At 44.1% G+C, this 26,311-nt stretch overlaps 1 protein-coding gene across 17 annotated transcripts in view; it reads left to right on the top strand.

Moving 5' to 3' along the window:
- ABLIM1 (actin binding LIM protein 1) overlaps nt 1-26,311 on the top strand; it is an 899,845-nt gene that overhangs the window by 724,306 nt on the left and 149,228 nt on the right. For all 17 annotated transcript variants that reach the window (XR_015295979.1, XR_015295980.1, XM_086922894.1 and 14 more), the window contains exon 7: nt 12,905-12,992. Coding sequence is in view for 15 of the 17 variants with exons in the window: in XM_086922894.1 (XP_086779020.1) it covers nt 12,905-12,992 (88 nt within the window). In the remaining 2 variants the exon portion in view is untranslated. The remainder of the gene's footprint in view (nt 1-12,904; nt 12,993-26,311) is intronic.

Raw genomic sequence — 26,311 nt, 5'->3', positions numbered from 1 at the left:
TCCTGCTGCTCCTTATCTGGACATCCCGGCCCAACCTGCGACCTTCCTTGAGCCTTCTGTGCTGCAGTGGACGGGGACTGCCTTCAGGGCCGGTCCTAGGCATGGGCGGTATGGGCAGCTGCCCAGGGCCTCGCGCTCAGGGGGCCCCTGCCGGCCCCGCAGAGTAGGGAAAAGCGCACTCGCGCAGGCAGTAAAGCACCTAGAGGGGCCTCACATCTTCCCTTTCGCCCGGGGCCTCAGAAGGCCTAGGACCGGCTCTGACTGCCTTGACCTCCGTCTGCTCATGCCGCTCCTCACGCGGGCCATGGAGGGGGTCAGGCGGGTCAGCTGAGGTGTTGTAAATTGTGGCGCATTAGTTCCTGTGTCCCTCATTACCATTATTAACATGGCTAACGTTAAAGTTCCACCAGCCACCAAGGAGAGCACTATGGGCAAATACACCCAGCCTTGGAGACCCTCTTCTTTATCTCAGGCCTACGGTCACGGAATCACTGCCCTGGACATCACTGTGCTCCTGTGCGGCTATTACCCAATCGTGACACATGTTGGATGCTAAAATTGGAGCGGTGGGCACAGATGTCACCCTGCTCTGCCAGGACCTCTGGAAAGCTGCCAGGAGGATTACGGAAGTCGTAACAGGGTCTCTAGGGAGGAGGACTCCATCACTTCCCTACATCAGAAGGTGACTGCACTTACAGCCGTAACTAAGGTACTGGCGGCATAAGTGGAGGACAGGGAAGGTCAGGCTTACTTCAATAACTTGAAGTTTGTGGGCTTTCCCAAGGGATAAGGGTCCCTCAAAGGAGAGTTTCCTTGACCAGTGGCTTCGATTTATTATACCCTCTGAGGCGCTATCCTCTTGCTTTGTTATTGATCGGGCAACCAGAGCGTTGGTGCAGTGACGTCCTCCCGGGGCCCGCCCGACCTGTAATTGCTAGACTCTTGAACTATATGGATATAGATGCTCTCCTCAAACACACCTGGTTCCAAGAATACCAACCCCACACAATCCTGATATTCCCAGATTATACCTGGATGGTACAGCAACAATGACAGTCCTTCATGGCAGGAAAAGCAACAGCTTTGTAAACTTAAAATTCAATACATGCTCCTATATCCGGCTCACCTGAAGGTCATCTACAACTCATAGACCCTCTTCGATGGACTTACGAGAGGATACCGCATACCCCCCCTTTCATGTATACCGACTCATTTCAAGGAGATGGCAGTATTAGTTCTGGGAAGACCCTGGCGAAGAGGCCAACAGATCCCTCTCCTCCTGAAGGAGAGATGGAGAGGCTCAAACTGGGGTGTGAGATGTCTCTGGACCATGCATCGTTGATCACTCTGCCACCACGTGATATTGGTGACAATACTTGTTTACTATGGTGTCTACAGTAGAGATTGCAATGTGGTACAGAATCAAAGAAGGCAACGTTTCTCTATTCCCAGGTTAGCTGATCTTGTTGGGTATAGAGATCGTTTGGGACAGGCCTGGCGGGGTCTCCAGTTGGGACCTCATTATGGTCTGCCCCACAACATATACTTTTTGTTCATGAAGAATGGGAGAATTTTGGGGACTGTTTAATGTTTTCTCTTACTTTGTGTTTGCAGACCTGCCGTGCGCCCTTTCTCCCTTATTGCCCTCTGTCTTACCAAAAATTCCACCCGAGTTCTGTATAGGTAGTACTGTGATAGCTGAACCCATAGAGCACCTCTATGTCATATTGTGGAACGTCCTTGGCATGCTTGATAGGATTAAGTGGGGGTGGTCTCTAAACATGCTAAGAAGTTAGAGGCAGACAACTTGCTTCTGCATGAGACTCATCTCCTGGGCACTAAGGTTCCCTATTTGGCCCGGTTTGGTTACACTAGGTTTTCCATTCTGGATTTGCGAGAGGTTCAAGTCGTACAGGCATCCTAATCAAACATCATGTCCCTTTCCAACATGTTAACACTTGGTTTGACCACCAGGGTAGATATACAGCTGTTACGGGCACACTGTATGGTGAACCCCTTACACTACTCTGTTTATGCCTCTGCCCCACTTGGAAAGTCCTTTGTTTATCTAATGACAAGCTTGTGAGGAAACCTCCCAGAGGGACTCATAGTGATGGGAGCTGATTGGAATGGTGTGATGGATCATTCGATGGACTGGTGGCGTACTCATGGACCCCCCATCGTGACTGGCAGGTACAGCTTGTCTTCCTGTGCATCTGCCCTGGGTCTGGTTGATGTTTGGAGGGCGCACCATCCCTCCAGAAAGGGATACATGTTTTTCTCCAATGACACAGCTCATTCTCCCGCATTGACTACTTTCTTGTCCCACACATATGTGTGTATGGAATATCTGATGTTAGTACCCCTGCACGAGGATTTTCCAACCACTCCCTGGTGGCCATCCAAATCGGGCAACAATGCCTGGAGTTTCATTGGCGTCTCTTGCCATGGTATTTGCAGGACCCTGCCTACAGGATACATATAGCATGCTCTATAGAGGATTAGTTTACACATACTGTTGGCACCGTGTCATCTAAAGCAATGTTGTGGCGGGCTTTAAAGCCCACACTTCATGGGGTAGATATTAGTTATTGTACCGGGAAGTCAAGACGTCATGCGCAAGACTTAGTGAACCTTGAATCACAGATAGTTGACTTGGAGGTACAGGGCTCCTGAGGAGATGGGCACTTGGCACGTCTGCAGCTATAACTCGTACAGCAGCAGTACCAGCAGACCCCGCTGGGGGAGGCCAAACAATCTTGGCAGGCGGCTCAAATTACCATATATCAATAGGGGATAGAGCTAGTAAATGCTGCATAGATTGTGGCAGGCCACCCAGTGCTTTTCTCTGTCCCTCTCATTTGAGATCCATTGAGAATCCTGCTTACCAATCCTGGGGCTGTGACTAGCAGCTTTGCTGTTCAATTTGAAGCGGTCTATGCTCGGAGAGAGCTCCGATCCCAGGAACAAATAGCTGACTTTGTGAATGCGCTTCCCCTGCAAACCCTTTCATCCACGACCACGACCACCTGGAGGATGCGTCACAGCCCTCGTCAGCCCTGGCGGGGCTGCGATCCATATAGGCCCAAGGTCCGAACGGGTTTCCTTGTGAATGTTACAAGACATACATGTCCAGTCTCAGGGAACATCTATAGGGAGTAATCCATTCCGCAACTGCTGGTGCTGCCCTGCCGCCCGATAGTCACCATGTCAACATTGTAGTCTTCCCTAAGCCTGGTTGATCTTCAGATGACCACTCATCATACAGCCCAATCTTCCACTTGAGTTCGGAAATTAAGATTTTAGTGAAAAAACTGGTGAATAGACTAGTGCGCTTCATCACTGACCTGGTTCATCCCGATCAGGCTGGCTTTATGCCTCACCAAGCCACTCGTCATAACATCCAATATTTGTACACCACCTTATACCTCACGGATAGATTGAGGGGACCCGTGGCAGTTCTAGTAGCGAATACCGACAAGGCATTTGACTCCACGAGTTGGTAATATCTGTCCCTATTACTCCTCGGGTTGAATTTCAGCCCCAAATTTTTATCGAAGCTCCTATACACAGGCTTGACAGCGATGGTGCGAGTGGGTGGGGCCAATGAACTCCATTTTCAATACAGCAGGAAACAAGGCAGGGTTGTCTCCTGTCTCCCCTATTGTTTGCTATTGCAATCAAGCCCCTGGCAGTGTGGGTAAAGATAGATGCTCAGGTTGCGGCTTCAAGTGGAGAAGAGGGACTTTCTGACAAAACCACCCTATATGCCGACAACGTTCTATTCTTTCTTACTGCCCCTGAGATATCGGAACCATGTATTCTAGAAATTATGTGCATCTTTGGCAAAATATCGAGTCTATACTTAAACATATCAAAATTTATAGTGTTTCCTGTGGGAGACTACACGCAGGGCTTCGGCTGGGCGACAGGGCTAACGATTGCCTTCGGAGGTTGGGAGGGGTTTGAGGTACTTAGGTTTCTTTGGTCCCCTGATGCGGTTCTGGCTTGGTCTCGTAACATGGACCTTGTCCTGACATGCCTGAGGGAGGATGTTCAGGTTTGGTCGGTCCTGCCCTTGCCCGGACTGGTAGGTTGGCAATTTTTAAAATGGTATCCTTGCCTCGGTTTCTCTATAAACTACAGAATTTTCCATATGACATCCTGCAACACTTACTTTGGGATGGTGGTGCTCTGCGTATCGCCCTCTGGAGATGACTTTAGTCGACCTACTGTGGAGGTATCGCAGATATTGACTCTTATTACTGTGTATCACACTTTCTGATTATTAATGACTGGTGGTACAATGACCAGGGCGACCCCGCCTTTGCGTCCGAGAGGTGGACGTTGGAAGACGCCCCCCCTAGTCTCGTATTTGTACAGCGGGGCACTACTATTTATTTATTTATTTATTTTTGTGTTTTTATAGAGCGCGAACTTGACCCGTTAGGGTATCAGAGCGCTTTACAAAGTCAAGGAGTTGTACAATAGGTAGGGAATCACGGGAGTACAAGGGGATGCAAGGAACACATGGTACAGTTAGCATTACAATAGTTGTTCTCCCTCTGGCGACTAGGGTAGTCTTAAATCTGTGGAAACAATCTCTTTGTCAGATGGATTGGTGGGGAAGATTGACGGAGTGGACACCGCTCTGGCAAGCTTGCCTGCTTCATCAGGTGGCTCGGCAGGAAGGTTTTCAAAAATGGGATTTCTTCAGGACCTCCATCCTGGGTGTCGTCATGGACGTAACAGTTCTCAAGTACTTTTAAATTATGCAGACAGAGTACCAACTCCACCGTCGTCAATTCCATCACCTCCTCTAGCTCTGTCATGTGCTGACCCCATATATCTCTGCCCTGTCTAATCTCCCTGAATTTGACCCATCGGAGGGTAAACTCATTATGTGCATCCTAAGGGATCACAAAATCACCAACATTTATCAGAACCCTTATATCTAATTGTACGGACACATTCCTCCATTTAGCGGGGCACGGGAGGTAGATATCGGGGTCTTGGAGAACGAAGATTGGACTGTGGCTCTGGGGGTGCCTTGGAAGGCCCCTATATCAACCCACCATAGGTTGATCCAACTTAAATACCTCCACAGAGTGTACAAAACATGCCATTGTCTATGGCATATGGGGGTGATTGCCTCCCCGACCTGCCTCCGCTGTCACATGGAAGACAGAACATTTCTACATACAGTGTGGGGTTGCCCTATGCTGGACTCGTTTTGGTGGTGGGGGGGTGACCTCTTGCCTTGACAGGGTCTTGTCCTGGTCGATCCCAATGGACCTGAAACTCATTCTTCTCCATGTTACGGATAGTCTGGGGGGCAATAGATATAAGCTATTGCTACTTTATTGGGGATTGACCCTAGCAAAATGGGACATGGGTTGCACCCCCCATGCGATATCACTGTATGGACCAAGACGTAGCTGTATATAATAATAAGGCAAGGGGATGTCTGCAAAAACACCCTAAAAATTGGCTGGTGTGAGCAGAGTACAGAGGTATCATGCTGGAGCCTGTCTGATCCTTGGGACACATGGTAGTTGATGAGATTCAGATGTTTATAAGAGGGGAGGGAGATGGGAGGGTGCGGAATTCAAACTTGCAATAATATCAGTGTAGTATATCATCTTATCACACCGTGGGTGGGGTAGGGTTAAATGCCCATGGCTATTGCTAATGTTTGTTTTGATATTACCTTTCTTTATTTGTCGCCCCGTTGGGATATGTATATATTATAAAACTCAATAAAATGTGTTTAAAAAAATGATGTAAAAATTATAATGAGCAGCAAAATAACAAACTCTCCTTAAGAAGAGACACACCCTCAGCTACATAAAATTTGGGTATTTGTCGTATTGAAGAACTATGTGATTAAATGTCATGCTTCATATATAGTCCTTCACACTGAGCTTAAGTATGTTTTAAAGAATGTATGACATTTACAACACATGCACTTGCAACGCAGTTTTTACATCGCAAAATCCACTACAACGCATTCCATTACATCGCATCACGCTACATCGCATTTTTAAAAACTACCTTTACAACGCATTCCATTACATTGCATACTATCTTTACAACGCATACCATTACAACGCACACCATTACATTACGTTTAAGGTAAGTATTGCATAGTATAGGGGTGAAAATTACTATTCTAACTCCAGTGGGTACAACAGTAGGGTAAGTGTTGGACAGTGTAGGGGGTAAAAATTACTATTCTAACTCCAGTGGTATTCGTTGTCATGTTATGCGTTGTAATGCCTGCGTTGTAGTGACATGGGATGTACTGTCATGCATTGTAATGGTATGCGTTGGAATGCCTGCGTTGTAGTGACATGTGTTGTAAAGGATGTTGCGATGTAATGACTGCGTTGTAAGTGTAGTGCGATGTAATGGTTGCGTTGTAAAGGTTGTTTCCCTGTTTGAAAGCACTCTCAATGTCTGAATTAGAATTGAATTACAAGGGAACAAGGGCAGTTTCCCACAATGACACAGTGTGGTTTGAGTAGCCAAGATTAGAAGTCCAGTTTCCAGGTTGTAAAGTCAAGAGCATAACCATCAAACCACAACTCTTCTGTGCCAAGTAGAAAGTGGTACTTTTTAATTTCCCCAGGCAGTGTAATTTTGCAATGCTCGTTTCAGAGTCAGGCTCTGCTGTTTTGCTATTGTCGGTCCTGCCATCTGTGATACTAATTTATAGTAATTTTCGGGACATGTGAAGTTCTACACTCCGCGCCGTCCTCCCACAATCCACAGCTGTACTTTAGAGCAGGGCTGTAGTGCTAAATCGCCGGCTCTTGCAGTTATGGAAGTTTCTGCCACCTACGTTGTTCGGTACACTGCTTCTCTGTCCCCCAGTAAGTAAATTTAGACCCGAATATAATTTCCATTGAATTTACAGAGTGCCTGTGCACCTTCTTTTCCCATTACCCGATGAGGGTAATGAAGGCTTTGTCCAAACTAAGGAAACACTGTTCCTTTGTTAGTAAACCCCTCACTCACCACCTGGTGGTGACTTGCTTCATCATCGGGGCCCACCCAAGTGGCCTAGAGTCACTTGGGTGTGCTTCCACACCTGAGTTACAGTGGAGCAGGTAGTGAAGTGTGGGATGTGAACAAAAAAAGTGTGAGTGTTAAAATTGTCCTGGTTAATGCTTTGATACAGATTTTAATAAAAAAAGTAACTGGACAATATTTAAAATGTGGGTGAGATAGTAGTAGGGAAGTTACGGCCTACATATCTCAGTTTATGTGCTGGTCAACATGTTTCTACCATGTGGGGTAATCCCCGGTATTCTTCAGGACCAAAACAAGGAAGTGGGTGGTGTGCGCCCCCTAAAAGACGCACCCAGTCCTAAGTCCTTGGTCATCCAGAAGGATTAACCAGGACAATTTTAACACTCACACTTTTTTTGTTCACATCCCACACTTCACTACCTGCTCCACTGTAACTCAGGTGTGGAAGCACACCCAAGTGACGCTAGGCCACTTGGGTGGGCCCCGATGATGAAGCAAGTCACCACCAGGTGGTGAGTGAGGGGTTTACTAACAAAGGAACAGTGTTTCCTTAGTTTGGACAAAGCCTTCATTACCCTCATCGGGTAATACTCCTCCATTTGTTCTTTTCTATACCTCGACCAGGGAATCAGGAGTATTCCCCGTCCAGTAACCACGGACGCAACTCCTTTCTCTCTCTGTGTTTCCAACACCTTCTTTTCCCCCCTTTAATACATACGCTATGTCTACTGATGTATGGAATGAGTTTCACGCAGTAGTGGGATTATGTACAGGACTAGGCCTGTCGACACTGCAGGTGGGCCCGTGCCCCCAATACCCACATTTAGAGTTTCGAGGGAGCTAAACCTTCTCTAGTTTTTGGCGGAAACTAGAAACATGGTGTCAAATCCACCGGCTAAATTACCTGCACAGCAAGGATATTATTAAGGAGGAGAGTACTCCATATTTAGAAATTCATCCAAAAACTGGAGGATTTAGAGTTTGGATTTTCAATTCCCTCCAAACTCTAAAGTTGGCTCTCAGTGCCTTCCCCATGTATTTTGGCAGTCCAGTAACTGCCGTCAAGAACATCCGTCTCCGTTAAGACAGATTCCCTCAGTGTGCCACATTACTTTATTGGACAACAGCAAGACTCCACTTTCAAAGGGATAAGGCACGTCCATAGTTTCTAGATCCGGGTGGCCACCCATACAACGTATACAGACCAAGGATCAAGCACTATTAAAAAATATATACAAATTTACCTATCTAAATACATACTTATATACACAGGCAGGGAACATTCTCCATACTAGTCTTACGGACACTGCATGTAAATCAGTTACACAGAAATGGAACCAGGATTACATATTGTTCCCCAAGTTGTTCCTCGCCCTGGGTTCCTCAGACTACGTTGTTCCCGCCATTTCCTAAACTGGAGCCCCTCCAGGGTCTAGGGTAATGAAGGTCTTTAAGCTGTGTGAACAGTGCAGGGCTGGTTGGAATAGAGAGGCGGTAACCATCCTGTTATGGTATCTATAACCGGCTTGGGATGCTGAGACATCTAAACTAAGCACCACTAGGGCTGGGAATTAAGTAGCCGATCATCCAGTTCATTTACTGTCCAAGCCCATCCACAGGGTTGGTGGCCATTCATGGTAGCCCAGCGTGAATATCCCTCTTATTGCTCTCCTGGATTCTAGGGCACTGAGTTGCTACCATAAATACCAAATACCGCACCATATTCATGGTTGTTGTTTTAAGAGATGACTGAAACTAGGGTTTGTCTTTAGTTTTCTATCATAAAATTGTAGTAGAAATTAACACTTGACGAAATCAATGGCCAAATTCATTCTCTTAAAACAACAACCATGACTAGGGCGCTGTATTTGTAATTTTTGTTTGATCCAGTTTAGCTTGGAACCAAACTTGTTTTTTGCTGAAATCTCTAGGACATATAGCAGATGATGGATTAACTATGAGAGAAGTTCCTATTTACGCAGTATTTTGTTCCTCATTCCATTGCGTGTTTCCAAGCCCATGGTTATAGTACAGAGTGGGCCCTAAATCAAGTAGCCGAGCACTCCCACTCACTGGCTCTTCAGTTGAATAAATCTTCCTTCAGCCCACTTACTGAGGTCACAAGCTCTCCAGATGCTCTTAGGAAAAGCAACAAACTGAGAGAGAGCACTTGAAGCTCACCATGGCTCTATGAACGCAGGGAGTGAGATTTATTTGTCCATGAGTGAGAGAATGAACCCTGTACTCCCTCAACATGACACAGACACAGCCTCATCAAGGATGGACTTAAATACATGTTGATGAGAGAAGAGGACTGTAAAACAAAAGCGGTTTGCCTATTTTCCTGCTTGTTGTAACACATATGACACTATGTAGACCCAAAACCAATCTTTGCTCCCACAGTCCTGTCACTCCATTGTGTCATTCCCATCGTTTAATGTTGATTGATTTTGCACTCACCACATAGACCCTCATTATGAGTTTCACAGAATTTAGTAGTAGTATTTGGGGGGGGGGGTGAGAACAAAGTCCCCGATTAAAGACGGTACTTCTGCACTAATTCCATCGATTATGGCTTTTCGTCATGGAATGCAGAATAAACAGAGGGACCATAGATACTGGGTCCTTTAGTATAGGTTGACTAGTTTGCTGGGGTGGAGGGCACTGGGGTGCAGGGTAGGCGTGTGCCTGTCTGAATGAAACTTTGCTTGCATCCCTTGGACTGCTGCAGGGATTGGGCGAGGGCCAAGCAAAACTGCTTCCTGCTGGCCCAGCCCTCCGAAGCATTGCTAAGGCTCCAGTGTCTCCTTGTCCAGTATTATCGAGTTTGTGGACCTGAGAATTCTGGTCTGGAGAAACATGGAATTAAGAAGTATGGATCTATCACCCCGTGTGAAATAGCACAAGTCACAATGAGGGCCCTAGTATTTTCTTGAAGAACTCCAGTGTTAATGGAGAACTTCCCCCGATATGTCTTATGTCCTTACTGCTTGTTCAAGAAGTACACAGATTAGATTAAGCTCACATCCTGTACTTCACCAATAACCTCAAAGCTCATAAATGTCTACATCGCAGATCCTCTCACCCTCTCCCCTCTCTTCCAGACTACTAATGTTTAAATCCTTCATTTTTGCTTTTTATCTGCTAGAGATTTGCAGAAGTCAGCGGGACCATCCTGTGTTCCCAAGTTTGGAGGGAGCCCCAGGACAGGCTTAGGTGTCACCACCAGAATTCGCCCTTTCCAGTTCATGTTTGGGGTTTTTGCAGTGCAGGCCTAAGCCAGTGCCTTTATTTAGAATCTGTCCCCTGCTCAGTGCGGGCTCCTTCGACCAAGGATATATTTCCGACTGTAAATTCAGTGGAAGCAGGGGCATATAATACACTTGTTGAATCCCTGTTCAAGGCAAAGTAAAGAAATTCCCCACTTAAGAGAACATTTTCCATCATAATGGTATCTCTTCGAGCACTATATTGTCTTACTGTTTCTCACTCTCTTAGCACATACTTGTGTGTTTTTATTACGCCTGGGCAAAGCACTACAATACGCTCGCGCAGTTTGCGCTACTTCACACTACACCAAATTGCACGTAGCACAGTGCAAACACGCGTAGAGTAGCGTAGTGCAGCGGTAATTTTTTGCTTGCTCGCGGTCCTCAACGTCAAGTTGGCGACTGCGAGCAAGCAAAATGACATCCCGGCGAGACTTTCCCTCGTTCGCGATCAGCAACATCAAGTTGCCGATCGTGAGCGTGGAAAATAAACCTCCCGGCGAGCTTCTCAATGCGGGGAGGTCAGGTTTCTCATTGCGAGTGGTCGCGTATGCTCGCGAAAAGAAACTACCAGTCCGCGTTGAGAAAGCTGCCTCGAGTAGAAATCTACTCGAGCGGCAGAAAATGACCACTTGCACTGTGCAAGATGCAGTTTGCACTGATTGCACAGTGCGGACAAGCATCCCGCACTGTGCAATCTGTGCGAACAGCATTTTGCACAGTGCCCTACGCAGTTCGCGTAGCTCGCGTAGTGCGAAGTGCACTTTGCTAGCTATGCGTAGAACTACTTCGCAATCTACGCCCAGGGTTAATTTTTATATGTTCCCACATGCCATACAAAACTACAGAAATATCTGCAAATAGCACAATTAGTGTCATCTTAAAGCACCACCTATAAGTTTCCAATCAGCCTAATCCTTTGAGAAGTGTCACTTACCACCAAGGAGTCTACTGGATGGCATAACGGGCGAGCTACCTGAGGGGTCATACAGGCAATGGTCAAAGTCTACCAAGCTAAATGCTTAGCTATTGCTAGTTATCGGAGTGGTTTATGCGGGTCTACGTCTGATTTGCGTATGGCTGAGTCTGAACTGGAAAGGCATGGGGAGCAAAATAATGATGGATATAGGCCCAGATCTCTGTACTAGGTTGAATGTTTGACATTGTGCAGCAGTCTGTCCATCAATTGTTCGTTTTGAATTTGTCACCCCGAGTGGAACACATATTCACAGACTTGGGTTACGTGCTCTCCATGCCACTGGAGTCAAGCTAGCCTGACTGATGAGGGGTGATGCCCCGAAACCGGTCCTAGGATGCTTGTTTCTAGTCCAGGGAGGCCCTGGCCTGGCAGTTCGGGCTGGACTGTTCCCATGGGAACAGGATCAACACTGCAACACTAATGCATGGCATAGGGGCTCTGTGAAAACATTAATAACATTACTGTTGTTGCAAAACAATGATGTCTTCTGAGATCTGATAGCTTTAGCTCCAAAGACCTTCAAAACCATTAATTCAGGCTGGACTGTTCCCATGGGAACAGGATCAACACTGCAACACTAATGCATGGCATAGGGGCTCTGTGAAAACATTAATAACATTACTGTTGTTGCAAAACAATGATGTCTTCTGAGATCTGATAGCTTTAGCTCCAAAGACCTTCAAAACCATTAATTCAGGTTATTCCCCAATGAAAGATGCTCTTCTCCCTTGCACGCAGTACTGGTGCATTCCCCAGTTTCTTCCTTCAACGCAATGCTGATGTCTAATCTCTAACCTTTACTTCATTGATGGGGCACTTCCCTCCTATGCAGTTGGATTGGATACCTTGAGCACACGCGCTCATCTAATATAGGGCCCGGCTTTCAATGATCATCAGTCACTCAATTCCATTTTCAAGGGTCCATTGTCTGCAAGTTTCCGAGAATTGGATGTTTCATCCCCAGGGCCCATTGGGATGTGCAGTCTGCAGTCCATCTGTGGTTTGTCCACATGGTGTCTCAGGTTACTTGTCGAACTCTGTTTGGTTTTCCATTATTTAGCAGTCCGCCTCTGATGATGATATCGCTGAATTGCCCAGTTCTTCGCATGTGCGTGTCATGTAATTGTTGGACGCACCCAACGTCTATGAGTCTGTCACCGGTTTGCTTTCTCTGACTACCACACCCCTAAACTGCACATGAAACAAGCGATGACGAGCTAAACCTTCTCAGCTCAAACGTATTACCCAAAGTGATGACATATCAGACGATCTCAGTCACCAGAGATCGACACACAGTAAACACTCAAATCCCAGACATGTCAAGACACACGTGTACCAGGTACTATTGACATCCCAGGCACACAACACGGCATTGACATTTCTATAGTTACATGCATGCTCACTAAGTTGGACATGGACAATGGCTGAAGTAGAGTACCATCAGAATGAGGCAAAAGTGGCACTAAAATGTATCATTCTGCTGCTCCTCCTTGTCTGCGGGCTGTTCTATGTAATTTACTGAGGAGCTTGGCAAAGGAGGAACTTGTGCAAGAAAGAGTTGCATAGCAACCAAACAAGGGTGGACTTAAACTGTCTTCTACTTTCTTTGTCTTTTTCCTAGGCGGGCGACAAACATTACCATCCCAGCTGTGCACGATGCAGCAGGTGCAACCAGATGTTCACGGAAGGAGAAGAGATGTACCTGCAAGGTAAGCCCTTTCTTAGCTTTTCAGGTGAACAGCTGCACTTTTACTAGGGTTTGGTGGCCAGGACATCTTGTGCACTGCTATGGTGACCTGTGTTCATGTGAACTTGGGGGATAAAATGGTGAAATAGTGGATTGTTCTGATTTGCTCTATGCTGATGAAGTTATGTGTAATTGAAAGACCGTGTTACTTCATGGAGGTGACTTTTCTCAACATGTCCAGTTCAAAGAGTGGGACTAGTTAGTTAAATCATATTACTGAGAATTCAGGACCACTTCAATGTGGAAACAAGTTTCAACTTGTATGAACAAATAACTACTTTGTTGAAAAAAACAGACAGTTGATTCTGCTTTTCCACCAGCTAAACGAGAATACATTGTGTTCAAAGTAGACCTCCCACTTGTGTAAGTTATTAATGTTCACTTTCATATTTTGAGGTTTTGTTGAAAGTAATGACTTGAAAATGAAGTCTGCAAATATGAGTCAATCTGTGCACATACGAAACCTCCTTACATAATCAATAACAGTTAAATAATGTATTCGACGAAATAGAAAAAATATACCACATTGTAGAATGAATATGTAAAATATGGCAATGTGTTTCAACTAACAGAGAATGATTGATGATTCCTTTACATTGTGCTATACCTTTTGCATAAGAAAACCTAATAAAGACAGTTTAAAAAAGTCTGATTTTCCACAAATTCGCCCCAGAAATGTACAGGAGAAAATCACGCAGCTTCGCCAACTTCTGGAAGTTTTTACTCAAATTTAGGACATGGTGGGTTAATTTCTCTTGTCTATAGGAAAGCATACACTATGGTCTAAAGCCAAAGCCTGCAGTTCTGTGAGTAATACTTTGATCATGTACTGCCACACCTGAGCTTGGGATGTTTGGGAAACCTGAGTGAATGTCTGTAAGATCTTTGGTAGATGGCTCTACGGCAGATGTCTTCAAACTTTTGGATGCAGAGACCCCCCTGTCAACATTTTCAAGCGTAAGGACCCCCTCCTGACAAAAATTTCTAAACCTCTAGGCTATGAGGAAGGTGAGGACCAAATTATGCGACAGGCTTGACTAAATTGTGTGAGTAGAAAATGTAAATAATGTTCTGTGATGCTGCGTATTTTGGGGTATCATTGCTTTATTAATTAGAATTTTTTTAAACACAGTAATACTGAGGAAAGATTTCACCCCATCAGTACCAGTTTATAACCAAAATACAGCAATTAACATCAGAAAGATGTCTAGTCAACCTCTGTGAAGGGCCTCCCAATCCGCAGGAATACGCGCTGCCACATTAGAAGCTCTCCTGGCCATGGCCGGGAGCAGCAAGGGTGAGTGCATGGTGATCAGTGTGAGTGCATGGTGATCGGTGTGAGTGCATGGTGATTGGTGTGAGTGCAAGGTGATTGGTGTGAGTGCATGGTGATTGGTGTGAGTGCATGGTGATTGGTGTGAGTGCATGGTGATTGGTGTGAGTGCATGGTGATTGATGTGAGTGCATGGTGATTGATGTGAGTGCATGGTGATTGGTGTGACTGCATGGTGATCGGTGTGAGTGCATGGTGATCGGTGTGAGTGCATGGTGATCGGTGTGAGTGCATGGTGATCGGTGTGAGTGCATGGTGATCGGTGTGAGTGCATGGTGATCGGTGTGAGTGCATGGTGATCAGTGTGAGTGCATGGTGATCGGTGTGAGTGCAAGGTGATCGGTGTGAGTGCATGGTGATTGGTGTGAGTGCATGGTGATTGGTGTGAGTGCATGGTGAATGGTGTGAGTGCATGGTGATTGATGTGAGTGCATGGTGATTGATGTGAGTGCATGGTGATTGGTGTGACTGCATGGTGATTGGTGTGAGTGCATGGTGATCGGTGTGAGTGCATGGTGATCGGTGTGAGTGCATGGTGATCGGTGTGAGTGCATGGTGATCGGTGTGAGTGCATGGTGATTGGTGTGAGTGCATGGTGATTGGTGTGAGTGCATGGTGATCGGTGTGAGTGCATGGTGATCGGTGTGAGTGCATGGTGATCAGTGTGAGTGCATGGTGATCAGTGTGAGTGCATGGTGATCAGTGTGAGTGGATGGTGATCAGTGTGAGTGCATGGTGATCAGTGTGAGTGCATTGTGATCGCTGGGAGTGCATTGTGATCGATGCGAGTGCAGGGTGAACGTGAAAGTGAAGGAGAGAATGAGAAGTGAGTAGTCTGAAAGCAGGGTGCATTCCTAGAAACTTGAAGCGTAGGGTTTCAGATATAAGTTAAATTATTGCTATAATGGCAACAATCAGGGTTCGAGGGTGGAGGAAATAAATATTGTGCTGATCCTGCAACAAACTTCCAGTCTAATGATTAGGGTTACCAGCTCATTATGTTGATGGCCCAGAAATAAGCAGTCACCTACAGCTGTATTTTTTGCACTTATCTGTGAATACTTAGAACAGCAAATATAAATAGAAAGCACTTTTAATTGTGTTCTAGTGATGCCTTAATGATCCATGACTAATAATTAAAGAGAATAAAGACAGAAAAGTCACATACCTAATGAATACATACTTTTTTATTTATAACTCAATTTAGTGTAAAGAGTAGGCCTCTGCAGGATCTTTAAACAAAACATAGCAGGCATGTTTCTTTTGGCAACCCAACTTTATATTTCTTTTCATTAAATGCATTCTCACACTACAGCAGTAAGTGTAAAAATACAAATGTAAGAAATAGGCAGAGTGGGGGCCCAGGGGGTACTAGAACCAGAAAAAAACGAATCTTTGGTAATCAAAGGCATGTAAGTATGCTAATGGTCTTTAAAGACCTGTGAAAACTCGGGCCGGAGAGAAGACTCCAGACACTGCCCAGCAGAGGCCCCAGGAGCGCGAGCTGCACTGCAGCAGCCCGGGCTGAGACACAGGATGGGGGAGGAGGGGGGCTGAAGCCCTGGAGGCCATGCAGAAGTGACACTGTGAAGGCGCGACCCCCTTTGCATCGTTCCATGGCCCCCCTGGGGGTCGAGGCCCACAGTTTGAAGACCCCTGCTCTATGGTGTGATGCCTGACCTGTACATTCTGAGGTCGATTCCAATTTGGGAAACGAATCCGTACGACGATTCATATTCGTAGCGGTTTCCGTACGAATCGTACGAATTCGTCCGAAACACGTAGTACAATCTGTTGCGAGAAAATACTTCCGAATCATTGCGAACCGTACGAAAATGAAGGGTAAATCCGTACGACCTCGACCCGCACAGTGAGCCGTACGATTCGTAAAAATGCCGTACGACCCGCCAAGTACGAACCGGACCGGGGAATGAGTACGCGATTCGTATGGTAAACGTCACGTATGAGCAATTCGTACGGAGGGCAACACTATCACATATGCACTGTACCCCTAAAATCAAGGGGTGTACGCACCGTACACCTACAACCTTGGGGTGTACAAACCGTACCCTTACGGTCCGTACACCTATGATCATGGGGTGTACGCACGGGGACATACGCACCGTACCCCTGAAATCCAGGGGTGTACACACCGTACCCCGATGCACCGTACCCCTGCAATCATGGGGTGTACTCACCGTACCCGGGGGGGTCCGTTTCGTATGCATTTTCGAGGCGAAACCTGCTTTTACGGACGTTTTAAGCTCCCGTAGTAAAAGAGTCGTACAGAGTGTTGTCGATACGATTCGTACTTGCTGGGTCGGAAAATGCAGCTTCGATCCGTACGGACATCGCGTACTGAGAGTTCCAAATGCGATTTGTTCGGATTAGTGAGTTGTATGGTCTTCGGTAAGATTCGTACGGAGAACTGCTTTGGGTACACATCGTACTACATCGTACGTACGGGTAGGGTTCTGCATACGATTCGTACGGGAAAAAAGCTCCGTACGGCTATTCAGAGGGCATTTTACCAAATCGGAATCGGGTCCCCTGTGTCCTCTTGGCTAGATCTGTTTTTGAAAATCATAGCTTGGGTGTTTCTCTACCTCTGTGTTTTGTAGGGGAAGACATGAGCCTTTAAAGATATATGACATGCGCCCATTTTACCACTCGTTTGATGATTAGCGACAGCTTCTTAAAGTTTGGCTCTAAACGATACCATAACTTTGACAGCAAATCACTTTAAAATCATATGTTTACACTTGTGCAAATGACCATTTGCAACTCGACTGATAAATACCTTTTGAGTATTTCTGTGACGAGAATTAATCTCCCTCCTAAATCCTCCTAAATTAAAACTGTCTCTAAACACTAAAATGTTTAGATCAATTTTAGTGTTCTGGTGGGCTTACAACTGCCCAGGACTCCAAGCTCCTCCTGTCCCTGGTTATACTACCCCAGGATACAAATGCACCAGTGTGTTTTTCCGAAGTTTGTGCCCAAGTTCTGACATGCTGCCTATACCCCATGTCCTGTGTGAGGTGAGAGATGCTCAACCATCCGGTAGCTTTCCAGAATGGAAAGCTAAAGCATCCATCTTGATGAGCTACTCGCTCCTGACAATTGCCAACCGGAGTTCTCTACATTTTCAATCCAAACCTCTTTTAAACTTTCTAGTTCTGCGGTATGTGCAGGCACGGTGCATGATTTAAACACCTGAATGAAAAGGAGACAAACACCATCTGGTCTTCCCCCACAGCACTTTCTTTCTCCACCTCAAGCCTCCTCACCCCTGTTTCAGAAAGGTTGGGCTGGGGTTCATCACTAAGGGAACATGTGAAACCTGGTATGCAATGATCCAAGTGCCAGCAATAAGATCCTTTCAGAATCACAAGCAGAGGAATAATAAAATATGAATGAAAGAATTCAGGCCTTATGAGAGCCACTGGTCTTATGAATGTAGCATGGACTGCTCTGCTCAAGCCATACCAGTCATTCAGGGGTACCAGCATGTTGAGCAGCTTTGGGTAGCGATAATAGATTGCTTTCTATACAGAAGGCAAATAGGAGATCAAGTATCAAATGTGACAAAACAGTGGGATGATTGAGTGTACATTTCAGATGTAATATACTCCTCTATGATTGGTGGCGGAATGATACGCCAAACTACCAACATCACGAGGTGAGAGAGAAATACTGCTATGGGCAGAACCAAAGGCCACCATGTGCCTTTGTAAATAAAATTGGTAACGATAGGTCGTTGCACTGTCCAGCTTCCACTGTATCCAGATTTGCACTGGAGTCGTTAAAGCTGATAAGAGCCCAGCAATATAACATCCCTCTGGAACTGTATTACCTCACCACACATACTGTGACCAAATGGTTATATGTCACTAGAACACAGCATTTCCAATCCAGGGATATCCTTTTACAAACCACTGTAATATCAAACCGGTGGCTCTTCTGAAAGTAAGTTACACTGCCGGAATCCATTCATTAATTTAAGGAATAATCGATATAGAAACTACGGTGTCTCAGTCACTTGCAGTTCTCTGATCACCCTGTAGTAGTTCCCCTAACTACCCCAGGGGATTGAGTACTGTTTCCTTCTCATTCCTTGCATTTTAATGCCACGTTCAAATACAGTGACCATTTCCAATATGCCCCATCTCCCCTTTGTTTCGTTATTATGTTATCAGCTTCTGTACAGCACACTTCTACCACTGGTAAGACACTGTAACTCTTCTGTATTGTGGGCGCCCTCCTGTATGTGTGTGAGGGGTGTAGTTTGAATTCTCAACTGAGCACATGCCAAGATATTAAATATTTCTATTTTACCAACAATAACTGTGTCATTCAATCTAAGTCATTCAGTTTCAAGGTGGAGTTAACATAATCAACCCAGTATCAGTTAGGTGATATAGATACTATAATTAACCCATGTTGCAGATCACTTTCTGGTCAAACAGGTATTTTATATAAAACTTCTTCAAGATGCTTAGAGATATATGATTTGATACACATTTCGAGAAGTGGGAGGCTTCCTAGGTCTACAGTAGGCGGCACTTAAGGAGTTAGCAATTAATGGGCACATTTCCTTTTTAAGTTGAGCGTACAGCAAAGCTGACTGATTGTGAACGGCATATCTTGGGTTTACCAAGAACGTATAGGGGCTTGGAGCCTTCCTAGTGCATAGCATTGATTAGCTATCTTGTCACTCTCATTTGCCTGCTGATTATCTGTGTCCCAGCTTACCAATCTTGAGTTTATCTCTCCCATGAAGCATAGCTTTTTAACAATCTCTTTTTATTCGCTGTCTTCTGTGCTTTCACTGCTTGCTGTTCAAGCACAACTTTCTTTTGGGATAAGTATCCATGTGTTTTGCAGCTATCCCGCTTATGTACTTTTCTCCCACTGCACTCTGTGTACTTCTTCCCACCACTCTCCATGTTGTGCTCACCCTTCAGTACTTTGTTGCTTTCTCACCAATGTCTTTCTCCCCTGCCAGCTCCATGTTGCTCTCTTTACTGTTGCTTCTCCCCCCCACCCCTGCCCTCTGTGTTGTTTCCCCACCCATGACCTTCTCCCTTGCCTGTTGCTTCTCCTTCATGTTGATTTCATGTCCCAGATGAGCTCTCCTCATCTTCGCTCTCCTCATCTTCGCTCTCCTTGTCCTCCCCCACCTTAACCCTCCATGTGGCTCCCACCTCACCCGCACTTAAAAAAAAATACCTTTTGCTCTACTTATTTATTTACCGATCCAACTTGGAAAATAAAATAAAATCGCTTGCCTCATTTTGCAGTTGCTGAGGAACACAATTTTAGTTTAGTAACTATTTCCAGACAGCAGTGATACTTATTGGTGAACATTTTCTCTTAAGATGAGCATTGGCCTACGAAAGAGCTATTGGCTTTGACAATGTATTTTTTCCATGTTGTACAGCAGTGTGGCTGACGTGCAGTATGACTGAAAGTTCGGAAAAAACATTATGACCTGGCTACCTCATGGTGGTTTTTCCTGGCGGTAAGGGTGAGGAGCAAGAAACAATGCAGTATGGAGGAGGCAAGAAGCTACAAAGTGGGAAAGGGCTGGCATAGAAGGGTCAAGCAGCACTGGGGAGGGGTGGGAGAAGAAACAACAAGACAGGCAGTGGGGCAGAAGGGCCTGGACAAGCAACAGTAAAGCAGAAGGGGGAGGGTTGACAGGGCAAGCAACAATGCAGGATGGGGGTGAGAGGGAGACAGCCTGCAAACACATGCACTATTATGGAGTGCGGCAACTAAAAGAAAAAGGTAGCTCCATAAAACACAAGCAGAGAAGGGATCCTGGGCAAGGAAGCAGTATATGGGACATCTTCCAGGGGCGGGACTACCAGATGAAGAGGAAGTGAAGCCAGCATGAGTTATCTAAAGAGAAGCAAGGAAATGAGAGTGAAGATGAAGCCAACCAATGGGCAGGCTCTAAGCCCCCTGTGCAAATAACAGCATGTGCACTGTCTCTGGTGAGACCTAATAATCGTATAAATGTTAACACCCATGTACCCTCAGTATTTATGTTTTAGTTGAAATTACACCTGAGGTCAGAGGCTGCTCTGCTTCATGTGAAGGGTGTGAATATCATTGGACACAATGCAATTTGGAGCTGAATTGCATTGGATGTATATAGCAACACATGTTCACCCGTCCATCAGCTCTCTGTTCAATCCTAGCTTGTTTAGGCCTTTTATCTATTTTCTGTAATATTATTCTTCTCTTGTTCAGTTAAGAGATAATATATCATTGAAATATATTCCAGACCCTAACACTGTAAGTGAAAGATCTTAAGTATCTGCTAAATTATTCTGGATTGATAGTCCTTCAAATGTCCTCCTCTTTTCAAGCTATCTAAGGAGCCTAATTCCAATTTGTGTGGAACTGCCCAGTGAGGTCCCCACCAGAAGGCAACACAAGCAACCCCAGACTGGTTTCGCCCTTGTTGGGCCTCGTCAGTGAGTAACAGATGGATCCTGGGTGACAGCGAGAAAGGAACTCATGTCCGGACATACCTAGTTTGTCTTCTTGGTGTATAGACATACCAGTCTGTGGTTGCTTGTGTTCTGTTCTAGAGGGGGCTTGAATGGCAGTTCTGAATGAACTCTTAGCATGAGGAACAGGGTCAGTACTTGTTTGGGTAGAATAGGCCTCTGTTTACTGTAGCACAGTGGGTTAGAAAGCACTGGGTTGTAATGCTACCCAGAGCGACTGCTATTTGTTTATACTATTTGCATGCATTCCTCCCATAGACTGTTGAATGTTTGATGTGGTAATCAGTCATAATATCGAATTTTTAATATCGATATGGCAAAATATCGAGTTTAAAATATACAATGGACATAATATCGACTTACAAAAATATAGTGGTGCAGAATATCGAAATGCAGGTAAGAAATATCGTTTTTCATAATATCGAAAGTAGTAATATCAACTGTAATAATATAGTTGTATAAATATCAATTTTTTTAGTGTTAGTATATGTATTAAAAGTATGTATTACTTTTGTAATGTATATCCCAATTTTCTAAAAGTAATGAATTTTAATTAAATACATTTTTGCGTAATTTAACTCTGTAGTGGGTTGTGGGTTTATAGGGGAACAGGGTGGGAAGTAATTTAATTACAATATATATTTTTAGATATATTTAGAAATAATTATATGTTACTCATTTTTTGCGCTATTTAATTCTGTAGCGGGTTGTGGGTTTACAGGGGAATAGGGTGGTAAGTAATCTAATTGAAATTCATTAATTAATTTATTAATTAATAATTGAGTATTTCATCATTTATATTGTTGATTAATTTATTACTAATTAATTATACATTGATTATTAACAATTAATAATTAATTGGTAAATATGTTAATAGTGTACATTTATTTATCAATTAGTAATTAATTAGATATTAAGTATTAATAATTAATTTGTAAATATGTTAATCGTGTACTTTTTTTTAGGAGTGGGGTGAGGGTTGATAGGGGAGTAGGGTAGGAAGTACTTTAGTTTTAATGTCATTTTTATTATGTTTTATATTATATTTATTAAAAGTTATTTTATAGTGTTAATTTTGTGAATTAATTTAGATTTGATGGTTATTAATTTTATTGTTAATTGTAATTAGTTAATTAATTTTTAATTATGTTAATTTATTAATATTTTACAATACTGTAGGTGACGTTTATAGGGGAAAATGGTGGGAGGTAAATTAATTTTGAAAAAATAATTACTTGTTAATTAATGTTAATTATATTGCAGGAGTGGGTATACTAAATTATTCCCCGTCGCTATACGACACTTTCCCTACTGTTACAATTGGTGGAGTGGGAATATTAAATTATTCCCACCCGCTATCCAACACTTTCCCTACTGTTGCATTCGCTGGAGTGGGAATAGTAATTTTTACCCTCCCGCTATCCAACACGTTCCCTACTGTTTCACTAACTGGAGTGGAAATAGTAATTTTTACCCTCCCAATATCCAACACTTTCCCTACTGTTGCACTCACTGGAGAGGGAATAGTATTTTTTACCCACCCGCTATCCAACACTTTCCCTACTGTTGCACTGACTGGAGTGGGAATAGTAATTTTTACCCTCCCGCTATCCAGCACTTTCCCTACTGTATAAATTATGTTTAAAAAAAAGAACTCTGGGTAGTTCTCAAGTTTTGGTGGAAAGCAGCCCCTGTTAGAGCACTCTCAACACCAGCGACACTTCTTTTTTACATAATTTATGCGTCACTCTATGCCTGAAAGGGTTTTGTTTTGACATAATACTGGGTGCTCCCTTGTGTCTGGACAAAGCTATACCTCTCTGAAGAGCTCTAATTAGAGCGAAACACTGTGTCTGGGGTTGCTTTTACTCATTTCAGGTTGGCTTGAGTTGGTATTTCACTAATTCAAAGTTGTAATATTGTGCCTGGAGTGATAAATGGCTTTTTTCATTTTACAGCTTGGCAAGAACTGCACTGTACTAGTCCTATGCTTAAAAACTTTGATAGAAAAACAGACATTTGAGGTGAGCAGATCTAGAGTGTTGCTGGTGTTGAGAGTGCTCTAACAGGGGCTGCTTTCCACCTAAACTTGAGAACTACCCAGAGTTCTCTTCTTCTTTTTTACATAATTTATGCGTCACTCTATGCCTGAAAGGGTTTTGTTTTGAATACATATATATGCTGGAGAGAAGAGGTCAATAAATCACCTCCGCAACTACAGCGCTGTTTTGTGGTTTGTACCTGTTTTTCTGTGTCGGAATCCAGATCCGAGTGGCAGGAGCAGCAGGAGTTTGGAACACATATATATATATATATATATATATATATATATATATATATATATATATATATATATATAGAGAGAGAGAGAGAGAGAGAGAGAGATATTGTAAATTATGTTTTTAATATTTTATAATTAAAAATATTAATTATTTTTAATAATATTAAGTTAATATATAATAACAAATAAAAATGCATTTTTTACATTTTATGTATCTATTATTTATTAATTTAGCGTTTTTTAAAATAATTTGTAAGTATGTTTTACTTAATTATATTGATTATTTAATTAATTTAATATTATTTTTAAGACATTTTTAAAAGTCGATATTTTAGCAAGCTATATTATTGACAACACTATTTAGGATTCAATATTTTTGTACTTACCTGTTTGTAGACAGGAAGTCGATATTCTGTCATTCTATATTTTTTCATCGATATTCTCTCTCACAGGGGCGGCTCCTCCATTTGAGTGGAGGAGCATCACCCCACAGACAAATCCCCCAGGCCAGACATGAAAAATGAAATGGTAATAAAATGTATCACCTTTTTATTTTTCAGCAACTGACCCATCCCGAACTGAGTGCCCTGACGGGGTAGGCCATTGCTGCTGAGTGGCAGCAGGGAGCTTTGTGCTCTTGAGTTTAAAATGCACATCTTAAAAAAGAGATTAGTACCATAAAATGCACGTCTTTTTGGCTGGCTGTCTTGCGACGGCCAGCCGGGCATGCACATTTTAAACCTTAGGCCCAAAGTGCTCTTGTGAGCGCTGATAGAGGTCGCACTCTCCAATCCTAGTCCTCCTCTCATGATGCATGAGAGCAGCACCAGGATTAGCTTGGGAGTCGGGCCTGCCTGCCTCGAGGAGTAAAGGATTGGGGACGATGTTGTGCTCGTGGTAAAGGTAAGTGCCTTTTATTTTTTATTTTGTTATGCGCCGCACCACCCTCGGGACATGCCAGCCACCACTGATCACTCTGAGTGACAAAGACTATGTCCTGACATGAGTTCCTTGCACGCTGTGCCACAAATATCTAATCTATACCTTACTGAAGATGCTTAGCAAGGCTAAAACCTATCTGTGGTTGCTTGAGCTGTCTCTAGAGGGGATCTTGCCAGGCAGTTCTGTTAATGTGTGTTTAATCGTGAATTGTTTGAGCTGCCATTCTAATTTAGCAAGAACTTTCGATTTTCCTTTGCAGCGGCATAATTTGCATAATTTGTTCCTTAAAATGTCATAACCAGGGCTTTAGGAGGAACAGTGGGCTTGTTGGCTCTCTCTGGAGTACTGCTATCACCATTCCTGAATCACCCTGAGGTCTAATTGGCTTTTCACGTGGCTACTGTTACACCCAACATAAGTATACTGTGTAAGCGAAACCCTAACAGCATGCACAGGGGGACCAGGAACGTAGCTTTCATACCTAAGGGTTCAACTATCAACAGTGCAGCGGAAGGAGTGGCACTGGGACATGAGTTGGAGGGGTCGACTAGACCCCAGTGATCTCTGTTTTTTACTACCAGACCAAGCACAAAGGCCTCTTTACATTGCATGCCCCCTTGTTACATCACTGCCCCTACAACCATGTTCAGAGAAGATGAGTACTGCCTTCAGCAAAGGTATGAGCTACCTCTTCCCGTAAAAGAAAAGCAAACATTAGCAAAGCCAATAGGTCTTGCTACATACAGATGTTGGCTTTGCCAATGTCTTTTTAGCCATGTTGTACAGCACTGCTGTTCAGCATGGCTGAAAGTAAAAAAAAAAAAAACCCCTCCATAATTCTGCCCCCGCTGGCCGCATCATAGCGTGGAAAAGGAGGCAACACGGATTGAAGCGCAACACAGACAGAGAAGGGTGTGGGGGAAAAAGCGCTATGATGTGGCCAGAATTGGCTACATCATAGCTATTTTATTTGGTTCCTGCGGGTAAATAGTTAACACAGAGAATGGAAGGGGCTAGTCAGGGGGCAACACATACAACAGGGGTGTTAAGGATGGGTGATAGGAAGTGGATGGACAAGGGAGGGTGAGAGGAGCTGGGTCGAGGGACAATCATGGAAAGAGGGGGCAGGGAATTACACGGACAGCGGGAGGAGTGTGGGTGGGTAGAGACAAGCAACAACTAAGAGACAGAGTGTAGGTGGGGGCAAGCAACAAAGGCGAGGTAGATAGGGAGAGACACACAGGGAGAAGAAGTATGTGAGAGAGCCAGATAACAAAAACATACTCTGGTAGAGTGCTTAAACACATAGAGAAAAGTAGCACCTAAAAAATGAGCAGTGGAAGGAAACAAGCAATGTGTCTATGCTCCAGGAGAGGGACAAACACAGTATGAGGAAGGACGCTCTGACAGCTGACCAATAAGAAGCAAACAAATATGAGTGACGATGAAGCCAAGCAATGGGTGGCCTCAAAGTACACTGAGAGAAAATAAATGGTCTTGAAGAGACATCACATGCTTTACCTAGGTGAAACCTAAAAAGAAGCACAGGCACAATTACACTTAAGTGATGTCTGATTTCCTGCTCTCCGTTCAGGTAATTAGTGTGAATTAATTGTTCCTGTGTCAGGAATGTAAGACAAAACTTTAATTCCATCTTCACTAGCACACAGCACATTCCATATACTTGACACTGCAAACACTGAATCGTTGACATCATGAATAACCACATTTGGGATAACAATTTATGTGGCATGAAGATGAGGATTAAGAATCCAACATCTTTGCTTGTTCATCAAGTTTGGCGCCTGAGTTGAAGGAGATTTGTAGGCTCAGTAGCAGAACTGATACACAGACTATTACTGGAAATGCAATCTACGCCAAATACCCAAGCAGTCTCACCCACATTCCAGAAGACAAAGTACCCCCTTAAGTCTCCAATGTCTCACAAGTGCTCTGTCATCAATGCCAGTTACTCCTGAATAAGGCATCTTCCCACATTTACAAGCCACAAAGAAGCACAGAAGTAGGCAAATAACATTTTGATGCCCAACTTCTATCCCAACCCACATAATGCTTAATCTCCACAGGGAGTGATCTATACGTCCACTGGGAGCTAAACATTTTTTGGCTATATTGAAAAAGCATCAGTTGGGCCAGCAGCAGCCAGTAACTTACACTGAGTTACCTGGAAAACAGTCTGT

This window comes from Lissotriton vulgaris, chromosome 5, assembly GCF_964263255.1.
Source record: "Lissotriton vulgaris chromosome 5, aLisVul1.2, whole genome shotgun sequence".
Classification (NCBI taxonomy): Eukaryota; Metazoa; Chordata; class Amphibia; order Caudata; family Salamandridae; genus Lissotriton; species Lissotriton vulgaris.
The sequence above is the reverse complement of the archived record's forward strand: the minus strand, read 5'-3'. Positions and strand labels throughout refer to the sequence as shown.